Source organism: Oryctolagus cuniculus, chromosome 11 (assembly GCF_964237555.1).
Source record: "Oryctolagus cuniculus chromosome 11, mOryCun1.1, whole genome shotgun sequence".
Lineage (NCBI taxonomy): Eukaryota > Metazoa > Chordata > Mammalia > Lagomorpha > Leporidae > Oryctolagus > Oryctolagus cuniculus.
Window position 1 is genome coordinate 52,984,243 of NC_091442.1, and position 14,320 is coordinate 52,998,562.

The 14,320-nt window shown below is 54.1% G+C and overlaps 1 protein-coding gene across 3 annotated transcripts in view; it reads right to left on the reverse strand.

Moving 5' to 3' along the window:
* FAM186B (family with sequence similarity 186 member B) overlaps positions 1-13,890 on the reverse strand; it is a 28,780-nt gene extending 14,890 nt beyond the window's left edge. Inside the window, exons 1-6 of one of the 3 annotated variants that reach the window (XM_051845447.2) lie at positions 13,638-13,890; positions 11,993-12,218; positions 9,781-9,963; positions 6,717-8,313; positions 5,735-5,927; positions 3,539-4,102 (exon numbers count right to left, since the gene is read on the reverse strand). In XM_051845447.2, coding sequence (XP_051701407.2) covers positions 4,040-4,102; positions 5,735-5,927; positions 6,717-8,313; positions 9,781-9,963; positions 11,993-12,218; positions 13,638-13,733 — 2,358 coding nt within the window. In that variant the 5' untranslated portion in view covers positions 13,734-13,890 and the 3' untranslated portion in view covers positions 3,539-4,039. Of the gene's footprint in view, positions 1-3,538; positions 4,107-5,734; positions 5,928-6,716; positions 8,314-9,780; positions 9,964-11,992; positions 12,219-13,637 lie in introns of those variants that run through there. The other 2 variants (XM_051845448.2, XM_008256423.4) reach the window with 2 other exon arrangements.
* Positions 13,891-14,320: the final 430 nt, after the last annotated feature.

Genomic DNA, 14,320 nt, shown 5'->3' on the forward strand with positions numbered 1-14,320 from the left:
CCATGGGGTGCAGGGCCCAAGCACCTGGGCCATCCTCCACTGCACTCCCTGGCCACAGCAGAGAGCTGGCCTGGAAGAGGGGCAACTGGGACAGAATCCGGCGCCCCAACCGGGACTAGAACCTGGTGTGCCGGCGCCGTAGGCAGAGGATTAGCCTAATGAGCCGCGGCGCCGGCCACTTTTAGTTTTATTTTAAATTTTTTATTTATTTAAGAGACAGAGAGGAGAGAAAGAGAGATCCTATCTGCCAGTCTACTCCCCAAACACGAGCCAGGATCAAGCCAGGACCTCCATCCAGATCACCCAGGAGGGTGGCAGGAGTCCAGTTCCTTGAGACATCACCACTGCCTTCCAGGATCTGCGTTAACAGGAAGCTGGAGTCAGAAGCCAGAGCCAGGAACAGGACCTGGGTACTCGGACGCGGGAGGCAGGTGCTTAACTGCTAGGTTAAATGCCTGCTCCCTCCCCACTTTAGTCACTTTAAAAAGATAAGCTGGAGGGGCTGGTGCTAGGGGCTGGTGCTGTGGCATAGGGGGTAAGGCCACCACCTGCAGTGCTGGCATCCCATATGGGCGCCGGTTCAAGTCCCTGCTGCTCCACTTCTGATCCAGCTCTCTGCTATGGCCTGGGAAAGCAGTGGCCCCTGCACCCACATGGGAGACCCGGATGAGGCTCCTGGCTCCTGGCTTCGGATCAGCATAGCTCCAGCCATTGCAACCAATTGAGTGAACCAGTGGATGGAAGACCTCTCTCTCTCTCTGCCTCTCTGTGTAACTCTTTCAAATAAAGAAATCAATTTATTATTATATTGTCATCTAATGCATTAATATATAACATATTAATAATTTATTAAATATTATATATTTATTATTATAAATTAAAATTATTATTTATTTGAAAGTCAGAGTTACACAGAGAGAGGAGAGGCAGAGAGAGAGAGAGAGAGAGAGAGAGAGAGAGAGATCGTCCATCCACTGGTTCACTCTCCAGATAGCCGCATTGGCCGGAGCTGCGCCGATCCGAAGCCAGGAGCCAGGAGCTTCTTCTGGGTCTCCCACGTGGGTGCAGCGGCCCAAGGACTTGGGCCATCTTCTACTGCTTTCCCAGGGCATAGTAGAGAGCTGGATTGGAAGTGGAGCAGCCGGGTCTTGAACAGGCACCCATATGGGATGCTGGCACTTCAGGCCAGGGCATTAACCTGCTGTGCCACAGCGCCAGCTCCCCAATAATTGTATTTTTAAAGTCCCAGGTCACCTGATTCATCACCAGAAAATCCATAATGAAGGGAGGTTTACCTGCTTCATGAATGTGGGGGGATCCTTTAAATAAAACTCCAGTCTCAATAAATATCAGAGATTCCACAAGGGAGAAATTTTAGCATTTTACTAATCTCCAAAACTCTTCTTTTCTTGCAAACATAAAGCCTTATGCCTGCTAGACAGGAATTCCTTGTGTCCCTTCCCTACCGCTCCTGTACTCTCTCTGTGAATCTATTGGTACCTATCGGTACCTCTTTTTCTTTCTTTCTTTTTTTTTTTAAAGAAGTATTTATTTATTTGAAAGGCGGAGTTAGAGAGGCCTCCCATCTGCTGGTTCACTCCCCTAATGGCCGCAATGGAGGGAGCTGAGCGAATCAGAAGCCAGGAGCCCGGGCCTTCTCCAGGTCTCCCATGTGGGTGCAGGACCCAAACACTCGGGCCATCTTCTATTGCTTTCTCAGGCCATTAGCAGGGAGCTGGACCAGAAGTGGAGCAGCCAGTACTTGAACCGGCACCCATATGGGATGCTGGCACCGCAGGCAAAGGCCTAGCCTACTGAGCCACAGTGCTGGCCCCCTAATTGGTACCTCTTAACAGTGGAGTCATATAGTATTTGCCTTTTTGTGACTGGCTGATCTCATCAGCATAATGTCCTCCAAGCTCACATACGCTGTGGCATGTGTCAGGATTTCTTTCCTTTCGGCGGAGTGTCGCTATTCCACTGGATGTGTGTATATACCACGCTGCTTTATGCTCCATCTGCTGGTGGTCACTGGAAAATTTAGGGAATGACGTTGCTACAAAGACGAGTTACCTGTTTGGGACTCTGCTTTCAATTCTTTCTGAGTTTGTGCTCAGAAGTGGAATGCTAAACCATATGGGATCCTTTATTTTTAATTTTGGGGGAATTATTTTCCACAGTACCTGTGCTATTTCACATTCCCACCAACAGTGCACAAGTAGTCAGCCAATCCACAACCTCACCAACACTTAGTTTTGGTTTCTGGTTTTTTATTTCTTTTTTAAAAGAGGTTTATTTATCTGAAAGAATTACAGAGAGAGAGAGAGAGAGAGATAAGGAGAGGGAGACAGAGAGAGGTCTTCCATCCACTGGCTCACTCCCTAGATGGCTGCAATGGCCACAGAAGAACCCAGCAAAAGCCAGGAGCCAGGAGCTTCCTCTGAGTCTCCCACGTGGGTAACAGGGGCTCAAGTAGTCAGGCCGTCCTTCACTGCTTGTCCCAGGCCATTAGCAGGGAGCTGGATCGGAATGGAACAGCCAAGAATCGAACTGGTGTCCATATGGGATGCCAGCGTTGTAGGTAGTAGCTTTACCTGCTATGCCACAATGCCAGCCTGTTTTTTCTCTTTTGGGTAGCAGCTATCCAATTGGGTATGAAGTGGAATCTCATTGCATTACTGAGTTTCATTTTGGTAATGATCACTGGAATATCTTTTTTTGTGCTGTGTACATTTGTGTGCCTGGAGAAATACCTTTTCACGTCATTTCCCCATTTTTAAATGGAGTTATTTGCTCTTGTTATTGATGTGTAGGAATTTTTAATACATCTGCCAAATATACAATTTTCAAATATTTGCTCCTATATGTAGGGATCCATGTAGCTCTCTTTGTCATAACCACCATCTTGCCCTCTGGGTGACCTTGGCAGTCATCCCAAGCCCTTTGGGATAAACAGAGTCCTTAAGATAATCTTCCCGGGGCTGGCATTGTGGTGTAGTGGGTAAAGCCACTGCCCGAGAGGCCGGCATCCCGTATGGGTACAGGTTTGGTTCCTGACTGCTCCACTTCTGATCCAGCTCCCTGCTAATGGCCTGGGAAAGCCTCAAAAGATGGCCCAAGTGCTTGGGTCCCAGCTCCCATCTGGGAGACCTGGATGAAGCTCCTAGCTCCTGGCTTCAGCCTGGCCCAAGCCCTGGCTGTTAACAGCTATTTGGGGAGTGAACCAGTGGATAGAAGACCTCTCTCTCTCTCTCTCTCTCTCTCTCTCTCTCTCTCTTTAACTCTGCCTTTCAAATAAATAAATCTTAAAAAAAGATAATCTTACCATACCTAGAGTGTTCCGTATGTGATGCCTGCAATGACTCTCGTCTGATGTTTTAAATGTTGATATTTCTGAGAAAAGTCCAAGTACATTCCAGTTGGCCAGGGGCTCCCTCTGTGTAGCTAGCAAATAAATCCCTTTCCTACCATCACAGAGTATGGGGATCTTGTCATCTTGCTGCCACGCAAGACACACTGCTGTCCACAAATCCCTATTATAGTACACCCTGTGTTAAAAATAACAGGAAGTGTGGGCGGAGAAGAATGTGCAGATGTTGCCACTGCCTTCATCCTTCTTGTTAACACCGGGAAAAGGCAAGGGAAGTTTTATTAGTCTAAGAAGAGCTTTACAACTCAATTGCAAGAAAACATATGACCCACCTTTAAAAATGGGCAAAGGACCTGAACAGATATTTATTGCAAGATGATGTAAAAATGGCCAAAAGGCACTTAACAAGATCAAGAAAATGCAAAGCAAAACCATGTTGGGGGTGTGGGAGTGGTGCTTGTGGTAGCAGGTAAAGCTGTCGCCCGCAGTGCCAGCATCCCATACGGGCACCGGTTCAAGTTTCCGCTGCTCCACTTCTGATCCGGCTCTCTGCTGTGGCCTGGGAAAGCAGTAGAAGGTGGCCCAAGTCCTTGGGCCCCTGCACCTGCGTGGAAGACCCAGAAGAAGCTCCTGGCTTTGGATCGGCACAGCTCTGGCTGTTGTGGCCATTTAGGGAGTGACCCAGAAGATGAAAGGCCTCTCTCTTCTCTCTTTCTCTGCCTTGCTGTCACTCTGCCTTTCAAATAAATAAATAAATATTTTTTAAAAAAGCAATCCTGTTGGAGTATCACTTTCTGCTACTTGTTCAGATGGCTGTCATCAGACAGACAAGTGACAGCAAGTGTTGGCAAGGGTGTGCACACTTCTGGTACAAGTGCACACTGCGGCAGCCATTATGGAAAACAGCACGGAGGTTCCTCAAGAAATGAAGGAGAGAAGTCCCACGAGAACCAACACTCTCTCTTCTGGGTACACGCCCACAGGAAGTGAAATCGCCACCTTGTAAAGACCCGTGCCCTCCCATATCCACTGCAGCTTCATTCCCCGCAGCCAGGATGCAGACACCCTACGTGTCTGTCGATGGCCGAATGGATAGAAACTGTGCTATGCATATGTATGACAGACCATCCCCAGCTCTTCAGGAGGGGACCCTGCCATTCTCCACCACAGGGACAGACCCAGAGGACAGCACTCTCAGGGAAGAGCCCAGACACAGAAAGAAAAATATTGCATGACCTCACTTATATATGAAATCTACAAAAAAATCTAAATATATAAAGGTAGAAAATGAGACAATGGTTATCAGGGATGGAATGGAGGAGGGGAATGTAGGTCAAACTAGAAATGTGTAGGATGGAGGCCAGCGTTGTTGTGGCGTAGAAAGCAAAGCTGCCACCTGTGACATCGGCATCACTTATGGGCACTGGTTCGAGTCCCAGCTGCTCCCATTCTGATCCAGCTCTCTGATGGCCTGGGAAAGCAGCAGAAGATGGCCCGAGTTCTTGGGTCCCTGCCACCCATGTGGGAGACCCAGATGGAGTTGCTGGCTCCTGACTTTGGCACAGCCCACCCCAGACAGTTGCAGCCATCTGGGGAGTGAATCAGTGGATGGAAGATCTCTCTGTCTCTCCCTCCCTCTCTCTGTAACTCTGTCTTTCAAATAATTAAAATTTTCAAAAGAAAAAAAGACATTATGGAACAACAGAGACAGAGACCCCACACAGCTCTCAGAGTAAAAATGGGCCACACCCAGAGGACTGGGTCTCAGGAGAACTCTGGACTTTCAACAGTGGCTCCAGAACCTCAAGACTGTGAGGGAAAACGGGCCCTGCCCCAGCTCCCATACCCGGGCCAGGGGAAACGGCCAGGCGGCTGGCTCACTTCCTGCGCCCCCTGTCGAGGAGGCACTGGAGGGGGTCTCCACCAAAACAAGGAAGCAGACCCGGAAAGAAGAGACCGGGCTCTAGAACGCAACGGAGTTGACCAGGGGCGGGGAAAGCAAAGCAAGTCCCCAGCAAGAGGGAGACGGTGACAGCTGTGTCCCACGCTTGGAGAGCAGCCAGGGCCAGACGGGGCAGGGCAGAGGCAGCCACGGGGAGGGCGAATCCCAGCACAAGCCGCCCCCTTGTCCGGGAAGAATCTTTCTTCCACCGATCTTTTCGAAGAGCTCTCTCTCCCCATGCCCACGGGTTTTCTAGAAAGCCCTTCCTTACCCTCAGTTGACCTCCTGCCTTCACCTCTCCCTCGCTCAGGGCTTTAAGCCCCCAGTCACAGCCCCCGGCGGCCCTGGCTCCCTGCCCCGCCCCGCCTTCCCTGGCTGCACCGACTCCCCACGCCCTCCAGGGGGCAGCAGCGGAGGCCCACCTTGGGGAATATGGTCACCATGCTGCTCAGGCACTCCTGGCGCTTCTCCTCCAGGCCCTTCTGCCTGTCGGCCCAGGCCCGCAGCTGGAGGCTCTGCCGCCGGTCCATGCGCTCCAGCAAGCCACAGAGGTTCTGAGCCTCGGAGGCAGCCCCGGATTCTCGCGAGGCTCGCAGGCGGCTCATCACTTCCAGTCTGGGAAGAGAAGAGCTGTGAGTCGTGGGTGGGCGGGCGGAGAGGCCTCCACCTCCGCCAAGTCCGCGGCGCAGAGATGATCCCGTTTTCTGTAATTCCAAGGAGCAACCAGAAGGGGGCAACAGGGAGAAGGCAAGTGGGAGGGGTGTCAGGTGAGGAGCCTGGGGGCCTGGCTGGAAATAGGAAGAGAATGGGGCCAGCGCTCTGGTGCGGGGGGGGGGGGGGGGGGGGGTTAAGCCGGCGTGACAAGCCTATGGGGGCCTGTTGGAGTCCTGGCTGCTCCGCCTCCAACCCAGCTCCCTGCTAATGCGCCTGGGAAAGCAGCGGAGGAGAGCCCAAGTGCCTGGGCCCCTGCACCCGTGTGGGCAACCCAGATGAGGCTCCTGGCTCTGGCCTGGTCCAGCCCTGGCTGTTATGGCCATCTGGGGGAATAAACCAGTGGATGCAAGATCTCTCTCTCTCTCTCTGTCTTGCTGTCTCTCCTTTCAAATAAATAAACATTAACAACAACTGTTGAGTGACACAAAACGAGGGGAGCACATTAGGCAAGGTTACGGGCAGAGTGTTGGGAGACAGGAAGAAGTGGAAAGCAGGCTTCCAGGAAAGTCCACTGCAAGGAGAGCTGCACGGGAGCGCCAGCCTCCCGCACCTGCCGGGGTTCCCTGGGGTCCCGAGGACAGACACCCTTGGCTGGAGCCCCCTCGGCAGACCCAGGCCCAGGCATGGGCGATTCTGCCCCTGGGTTCTGGCTCCGCCCACACGCGGCAGTGGGTGTGGGTGAGGACCTACCGCAGGCCCTGGAAGCGCCGGTAGAGGATATACTTGTGGCATAAGCACTGTAGCCTGAGCACGCCCAGCTCCAGGGTGGCGGCGATGAGCTCCGACGCCTTGCTGTGCAGGTGGTGGGGCAGCCCCAACCCCGACGCCTCCCTCAGGAGCTGCAGGTTCTTCCGCTGGGCCTCCGTGTCCAGGTGGAATGTCTTCTCCCTCAGAGTGCCCAGGGACCTCTGCCGAGAGGGCTGGGCCACCCTCCGGACGGGCGTCCCGGTGATGGGGAAGGAGGCAGACTTCTTGGGCTCCATGGGGACCCTGCAGGCCCAGGGCTTCTGAGTAAACTCCACTGCACCCATGGTCCTGGGCTGCCGGGTGCTGGGGGACCTGGGCAAGTGTGGCCTCCTGCCTTGGCAAGCAGATCGGGCCCAACTCGGGGGAGGCGCTGGCAATGGCTCTGCCTTCTTGTTCCTCCGCTGACTGGTGGTCGTGCAGACCGTCCTGTCCACGTCCTCCAGTGGCTGCCCCAGCCCCCTCCTCGGGCTCTCTGGCTGCTTCTGGGACCTCTGAGGCTGCCCCCTGGCTGTCCACTCCATCTCCCATGGCTGCAGCTGCTCCCGCGCTGGCCACTCCTGCAGCGGTAGCCCTGTCTCCTCCTCCCACTCCTCCTCCGGCGGCCTCTGCTTCTCCCTGCTGAGCTCCTCCTCCAAGCACCCGCCCTGGCTCTCAGGGGGAGCCTTGCTGGAGCTCCTCCCCGAACGAGACTTCACGTGGAGGCCCCCCTTCTCCTCGAAGTGGTCCCTGCGGTCTCCAGCTCCCGGCCCCAGGCTTTCCTGCTTCTTAGGAAGCTTGTGATCCAAGGAGGAGATCAGTGGGGGCTCCAGGCCCTCTGTGTCCTTGCTGTTGAACACATCCGCGACCCTCGAATGCATGGTCATGGTGGACAGCGGCTGATGTGCTGGGGGCATGGCCCCACCGTCCCAGGCCAGGGTCACCGGACTAGAGAAAGCTGGGGAAGACACCTGCTCCCTCTTCTGCGCTTCTGGGTGGGTTTCCTCCATGAGCCGTCTGTCCTTTGGGGAGCTTTCTTTCTCTAAGGGGCCCGGGGACTCAGTGAGGACCTGGGGCAGGTCTCCTGCTTGACCTCTGGCCGCTTGCAGCTTCTCCAGCTGGAACGCTAGGGCATGCTTTGTCAGGAGGAGGTCACGGTGCCTCTCCTGCAGGACTTTGACCTTCTTCAGCAGGGCGTCCCGCTTGCTCTCTAGGGCCTCAGTGGCCCTCTGGAAGTGCAGCCTCTGGCGGCTGAGCTCCCTGGTCATCTCCGCCTGCAGGCACTGGCATTTGCTCTCCAGGCTCCTGTTCTCCTTGTGCTGCAGCATCAAGGCCTTGCTGAGGTTCTCCACGGTGGCTGACATGTACCTGATGGCCTTGACCTCGCCCCTGCTGAACATGGCCGAGTCCAGGAGCTCCTGCAGCATGCTCGTCACCTCCGAGACCCTCGTGCAGGTGGTGTGCCTATCCTGCAGCATCTGCTCCGGGCTTAGGGGCTGACGGTGAGCTGTCGATTTGGGGGAGCTAATGTCCCACCAGCCCCGCCAAAAGGTGTGTCTGGATACTGGAGAGGTAGAGAGGGAAAAAAGGGCAGTGAACACCCACGTGGCCCAAGGATTACTATGATTTCTCCAGACCCTGCTTGGCCAGCATGCCCACGCAACCCTCTTAGGGATTTGGCTAGAAAACAGAGCACGGGCTGGTTGGAAACTCTCAGGAGTCTGCCGGGCCCAGAGCTCGCCCAGAGCGTAGCCTCCGTCTGCCAGCTCCACAGCACCTTCTATCCCGGCGGGGGGCCCAAGATCATCACAGCTCAACTCCACCCCACACCCCCCTCACCTGCCTTGTTCTGGAGTAGTTACTTTTCTAATCATGCCACTTCACAGCCTCACTATCTACCCAGACCCCTTCAGCCTACCTGTTAGCCTGAACTATGCTTTTCAGTCCTGCCATGGGTTCACACGGGTTTGTTTTTGAATTACTTGTTTCTTTTCCCATGTAGGATATCACCAATTCCTTTGCAAGCAGTGAGCCCTCTCCAGGAAATGCATGCCGTGGCCAGCCTTAAGACATAGTCTTTGGCCTCCAGGAATTTAGAATTTAGAAATAACTATACAAATAACTGGGATTGGTGTTGTGAGCCATGGGTCAAGCTGCCGCCTGTGACACCAGCCTCCCATGTGGGTGCCAGTTCCAGTGTTTTGGGCCCCTGCCCCCCAGAGGGGAGACCCGAATAGAGTTCCAAGCTCCTGGCCCAGTTCTGGGAGTCGTGGCTACTTGGGGAGTGAACCAATAGATGGAAGATCTGGGTCTCCCACATGGATGCAGGGGCCCAAGGACCTGGGCCATCTTCTGCTGCTTTCCCAGGTGCATTAACAGGAAGCTGGATAGGAAGTGGAGCATCCAGGACTCGAACTGGTGCCCATATAGGATGCCGGCACTGCAGGCAGCAGCTCTACCCGCTACGCCACAGCACTGGCCCCAACCTCCTAATTTGATATACAAGGAAACTGAGACTCAGAGAAAGGAAGCAACTCATCCAAAGTCACGCAGTCAGGAAAGGGCAGAGATGGGGTTCAGAGTCAGGTCTGTCAGACCGCAAACCCCAAGCTCTTGATACAGTCAAGAAGCCAGGAGACCCTAGCACGAGGCCTGGCTCCGCTGTCAGAGTTCTCTGTGGTCCCTTCCCTGAGTGTCAGCATTCTCATCTACAAGGTGCATGTCACACACCCCGCATCGCTAGGGGCACGGTGCCAAGGCTTGGCCTTGCTGCCCGAGCACCTCCCGGACCTGGAGGGGCCTCTGGCTGAGCTGCACTAAACTTCCCGGCTCTGTCACTGGGTTGGGTGTGAGGAAAGATGTTCTCTGACTCCAGCTACAAACAGCAGGCTTCCTGGACTCCTGGCTCTGTTCGCCAGAACCCCAAGCGGCCACAGCTGCAGGCAGCACCTGCAGGGAGCCCTATGTCCATCCCTGAGGGGCAGCCCCTGCCCACTGCCCACCTAGCTCCACCCCTGCCCCCCGGACCTACTTTGTGTCTTTTTCCTTTGCTCTTCGATGAGGGTGGAGCAGAGCGAGATGAGAGACTCAATGCCTCCCTTGGTGGCAATGAGGGAGAGAGGCAACACTTTCTCCATCACCTCAATCCATTCGTCCACGACTTCCTCTTCCTCCTCGCTCTCCCTGCTCCTAATCTCATAGGTGAGACTTTCACCTGCACAAGGAGTAGGGGTAGAGGCTGAGAACAGTCTGTCCCCAAGGGAGCCGTGCGGCCCCACAGCAGCGGGGTCCCGGCGGCGGCTTTGCAGTTACACTGGTTTCACGTCTCATTAGCGACAGATGGGAGACTGCGCACATCCCCTACTTCCTGTAAAAGGATTGGTGGAGGAGCAAATGAGAAGAGACTTAAAGTGATCAACACAAGGTGGGCTGAGCAGAAATGCACCAGAGACTCTAAGTATCGTCCTACAAGGCAACAGGTCTCTCTCTTGCTCCTGCGCGGTGCCGGTTGCCTGGCCCTCGGCAGATGGACAATTAGATGCATTCAGTGTGGTCAACAGCTCTCTCACCAAGAGCTCCCAGCAGCGGCAGTGAGCGGGGTGGGGCATATGCCTACACCGTCCTCTGAGCCTGCAGCATCCAGCTTACGGGATGACCCCCATCTGGCTTCAGGGCTGGGTGTGGCTGGGCCACACCCCAGGGGCTGGTATCAGAGAACATGCAGTTAAGGAGCGGTCAGTGCCGTAACTATCACCCTCGGGCTCCTCCACAAAATATGAGGGAATGTCAAGTTGGTGAGGGCTGGCGCTGTGGCATAGCGGGTAAAGCCACCATGTGCAGTGCTGGCATCCCATACGCACACCAGCCCGAGTCCCAGCTGCTCCACTTCTGATCCAGCTCTCTGCTAATGCGCTTAGGAAAGCAGTGGAAGATGGCTCAAATCCTTGGGTCCCTGCCACCTGCGCTTGGGAAAGCAGTGGAAGATAGCTCAAGTCCTTGGGTCCCTGCCACCCATATATGGGAGACCCGGATGGAGTTCCAGGATCCTGGCTTTGGCCTGGCCCAGCCCCAGACGCTGGAATCATTTGGGCAGTGAACCAGCAGATGGAAGACCTCTCTCTCTGTCTTTCTCTGTAACTCTGCCTTTCAAATAAATAAAAACAAATCTCTTTAAAAAGTTAGATGTTTCCACCAGCTTTTTATAATAATTTTTTATGATTTATTTTATTTATTTGAAAGACAGAGTTACAGAGAGAGGGAGAGGGAGAGACAGAGAGAGAGAGAGGTCTTCCATCCACTGGTTCACTCCCCAAATGGCTGCAATGGCTGGAGCTGCGTCAATCTGATGCCAGGAGCCACCAGGAGCTTCTTCCAGGTCTCCCACATGGGTGCAGGGGCCCAAGGATCTGGGCCATCTTCTACTGCTACCCCAGGCCATAGCAGAGAGCTGGATCAGAAGAGGACCAGCTGGGACAAGAACCGGCACCCATATGGGATGCCGGCACTTCAGGCCAGGGCTTTAACCCACTGTGCCACAGCGCCAGCCCCTCCACCAGCTTTTTAAAATACCCTCATACCTACTGTGGGTTTGAATTCATTTTCTGTCCTCTTTAAAAAAAAATGAGCTGTCACAGTGGACCTGGGATGCAGGTGTTGTGACTAGTCAGCTAAGGTCACGATGTTGCTACATTTGGACAGTGACATGGAGAGCAGAGGTGACATGTGTGACGTAAATGACATGGAGAGCAGAGGTGACGTGTGTGACACGAGTGACAAAGGGAGCAGAGGTGACATGAGCGACATGGAGAGCAGAGGTGACGTGAATGACATGGGGAGCAGAAGTGATGTGTGTGACATGAGTGACATAGGGAGCAGAGGTGAGGTGTATGACACGAGTGACATGGGGAGCGGAGGTGACGTGTGTGACATGGAGAGCAGAGGTGATGCGTGTGACGTGGAGAGCAGAGGTGAGGTGTGTGACATGAGTGACATAGGGAGCAGAGGTGACGTGTGTGACGTGAACGACATGGGGAGCAGAGGTGACGTGCGGGACAGGAGTGAGAGGTGGGAAGCTCCCCAGGGAAAGGCCGCGTGTCCTTCGCCTCCCCGCACCCGCTGCCCCACAGTTCCCTCCCAGCAGATGCTGACTGAGGTGGAGAAAAGGAGAGTGAGCAGGCGGGGACCAGCGTCCCGGAAGGAGGGCACCCCTCCCGCCCTCCCACCCTGCACGCCGGCAGACTCACCCCAGTCAGCCAGCCAGCGGCGAATTTCACACAGATGCTGCTCTTTCGCCTTAGCGCCACTGGAGAAGGAGGCGAGCTTCTCCAGCAAGGTGAATCTCTCCTTGCTCTTCTGGTCTGACTGGCGAGGGTCGGCCTTTTCTTTCAAATCATAGCCCAGTGCTTCCTGGAAGCGGTTGATGGCACAGTTAACGTTGCCCAGGATGCCCGAGAGCTGGCTGGCAATGTCCTGTATGGGAGGGAGCAGATGGCAGGGTTTGGAAAAGGGGGGTCCCGGAGCAGTGTGGCCCTGGACTAGTCACTCAACCCTTTTGGGTCCTAGCTTGCTTATCTTTAAAGAGGGGATTGTTAGAATGGCACAGGATTGCTGTAAGAATTAAACAAGTTAGGGGCCCGGCGTTGTGGTGTAATGAGTTAAACTGCCACATGCGATGCCAGCATTCCATATGGGCGCTGGTCTGAATCCTGGCTGTTCCACTTCTTCTTTTTTTTTTAAAGATTTTTATTTATTTGAGAGGTGGAGTTACAGCTAGAGAGAGGGAGGGACAGAGAGAAAGGTCTTCCATTGCTGGTTCACTCCCCCAAATGGCCGCAATGGTGGGAGTTGAGCCTATCTGAAGCCAGGAGCCAGTAGCCTCCTCCAGGTCTTCCATGTGGGTGTAGGGGCCCAAGCACCCAGGGCCATCTTCCACTGCCTTCTCAGGCCACAGCAGAGAGCTAGATCAGAAGAGGAGCAGTCAGGACTTGAACTGGTGCCCATACAAGATTCTGGTGTGGCAGATGGAGGGTTAGCCCACTACGCCACAGCGCTGGCTCCTGTTCTACTTCTCATCCAGCTCCCTGCTAATGCACCTGGGAAAGCATCAGAAGATAGCCCAAGTGCTTGGGTCCCTGCACCCACGTGGGAGACCTGGAAGAAGCTCCTGGCTCCTGGTTGCAGCCTGGCCCAGACCTGGCTGTTGTGCCCATCTGGAGAGTGAACCAGCAAATGGAAGATCTCTCTGTTTCTCTCTCCTTCTCTCTGTAACTCTGCTTTTCAAATAAATAAATCATTAAAAAAAGAGAGAGAACTGAATGGATCAGTATTTGTAAAGTGCTTAGAATAGGGCCTGGCACACACCACACATGACGACATCATCATATCTGATTATCACCATGGTCATTAATTAGCTTTTGGATTATTGAGACAGGAAGGAACTCAACACTGAAAATACTTTGGCAGACATTTCTTCAGGATTTCAGACCTCACGGGGAGCTTCCAGACCTCTCCTTTTCAAAGGATGCAGAGGCAACGTGAAGAACAGTGGTCCCAGGGAGCCTCCTGAACAGGTGGACTGAGCCTTTGGCCACTTCTCCAACCCTGTGAGCGTCCTGAGCAGGCTGCCAAGAGCAGACCCTGAGTCCAGAACTCTGCCCGCCCTCACTGCTTCAGACTACTCTGGTGCGTCCAGCTCTGCCCCAGTGGGGTGGTTGGTTCCAACTCACCCTCTAGAAGCCAGTGTAAGAGCCGGGTATTTCCCACTAATCAGCCTGCAAATCCCGGGACCCCTGAGAGCCCAGAGCTGAAATTGCGCTCGAACCTGGGATCCGTCTCCAGCCCCAACCACAGACCCCAACAGAAGACTGATTCCCTCATCTCTGGAGTTACCTCTTGAGCCCGCATCAGCTGCGCCGTCTCAATCCTGGAGATGATGGCTTTCACAGATGGGGGAGTCGCTAACTCAGAGGGGTTGTCCTTCTCCATCCTGGGCCGCCGTGGCAGTCACAAGGTATCCCGAGACTCTGCCACCCAGCCCTGGACACATAGTGTCAACTGCTTTGGAGGTGGAAGGTCCCAGGGGAGCTCCAGGTGCCCTCTGCCCAGCCACAGCTCCTATGGTAACTGCCAGAGCCTGCGTTCTAACTGACCCTTCGTTCCTAGTGACATCATCAGTTTGATGAGAACTTGGCCACCTGTCTGTCTGGTTTTTTATCCATTACCATCACATACACGTGTGTGTGTGTGTGTGTGTGTGTGTGTATATTTGACTTGTTTTTTTTTAAAGATTGATTTATTTATTTGAAAGGCAGTGTTACAGAGAGGCAGAGGCAGAGAGAGAGAGGTCAGGTCTTCCATCTGTACATGACGGCTCAAGTGCTTAGGTCCCTGCCACCCACAAGGGAGGGTTGGGTGGAGTTCTGGGCTCCTGGCTTTGGCTTGGCCCAGCCCTAGCTGTTGTAGTCATTTGAAGAATGACTCTGTCTCTCTTTTACTCTCTTCTCTCTGTCACTCTGCTTTTCAAATAAGTCTTCGAAAAATAAAATAAAATAGGGGTTGGTGTTGTAGTGGTG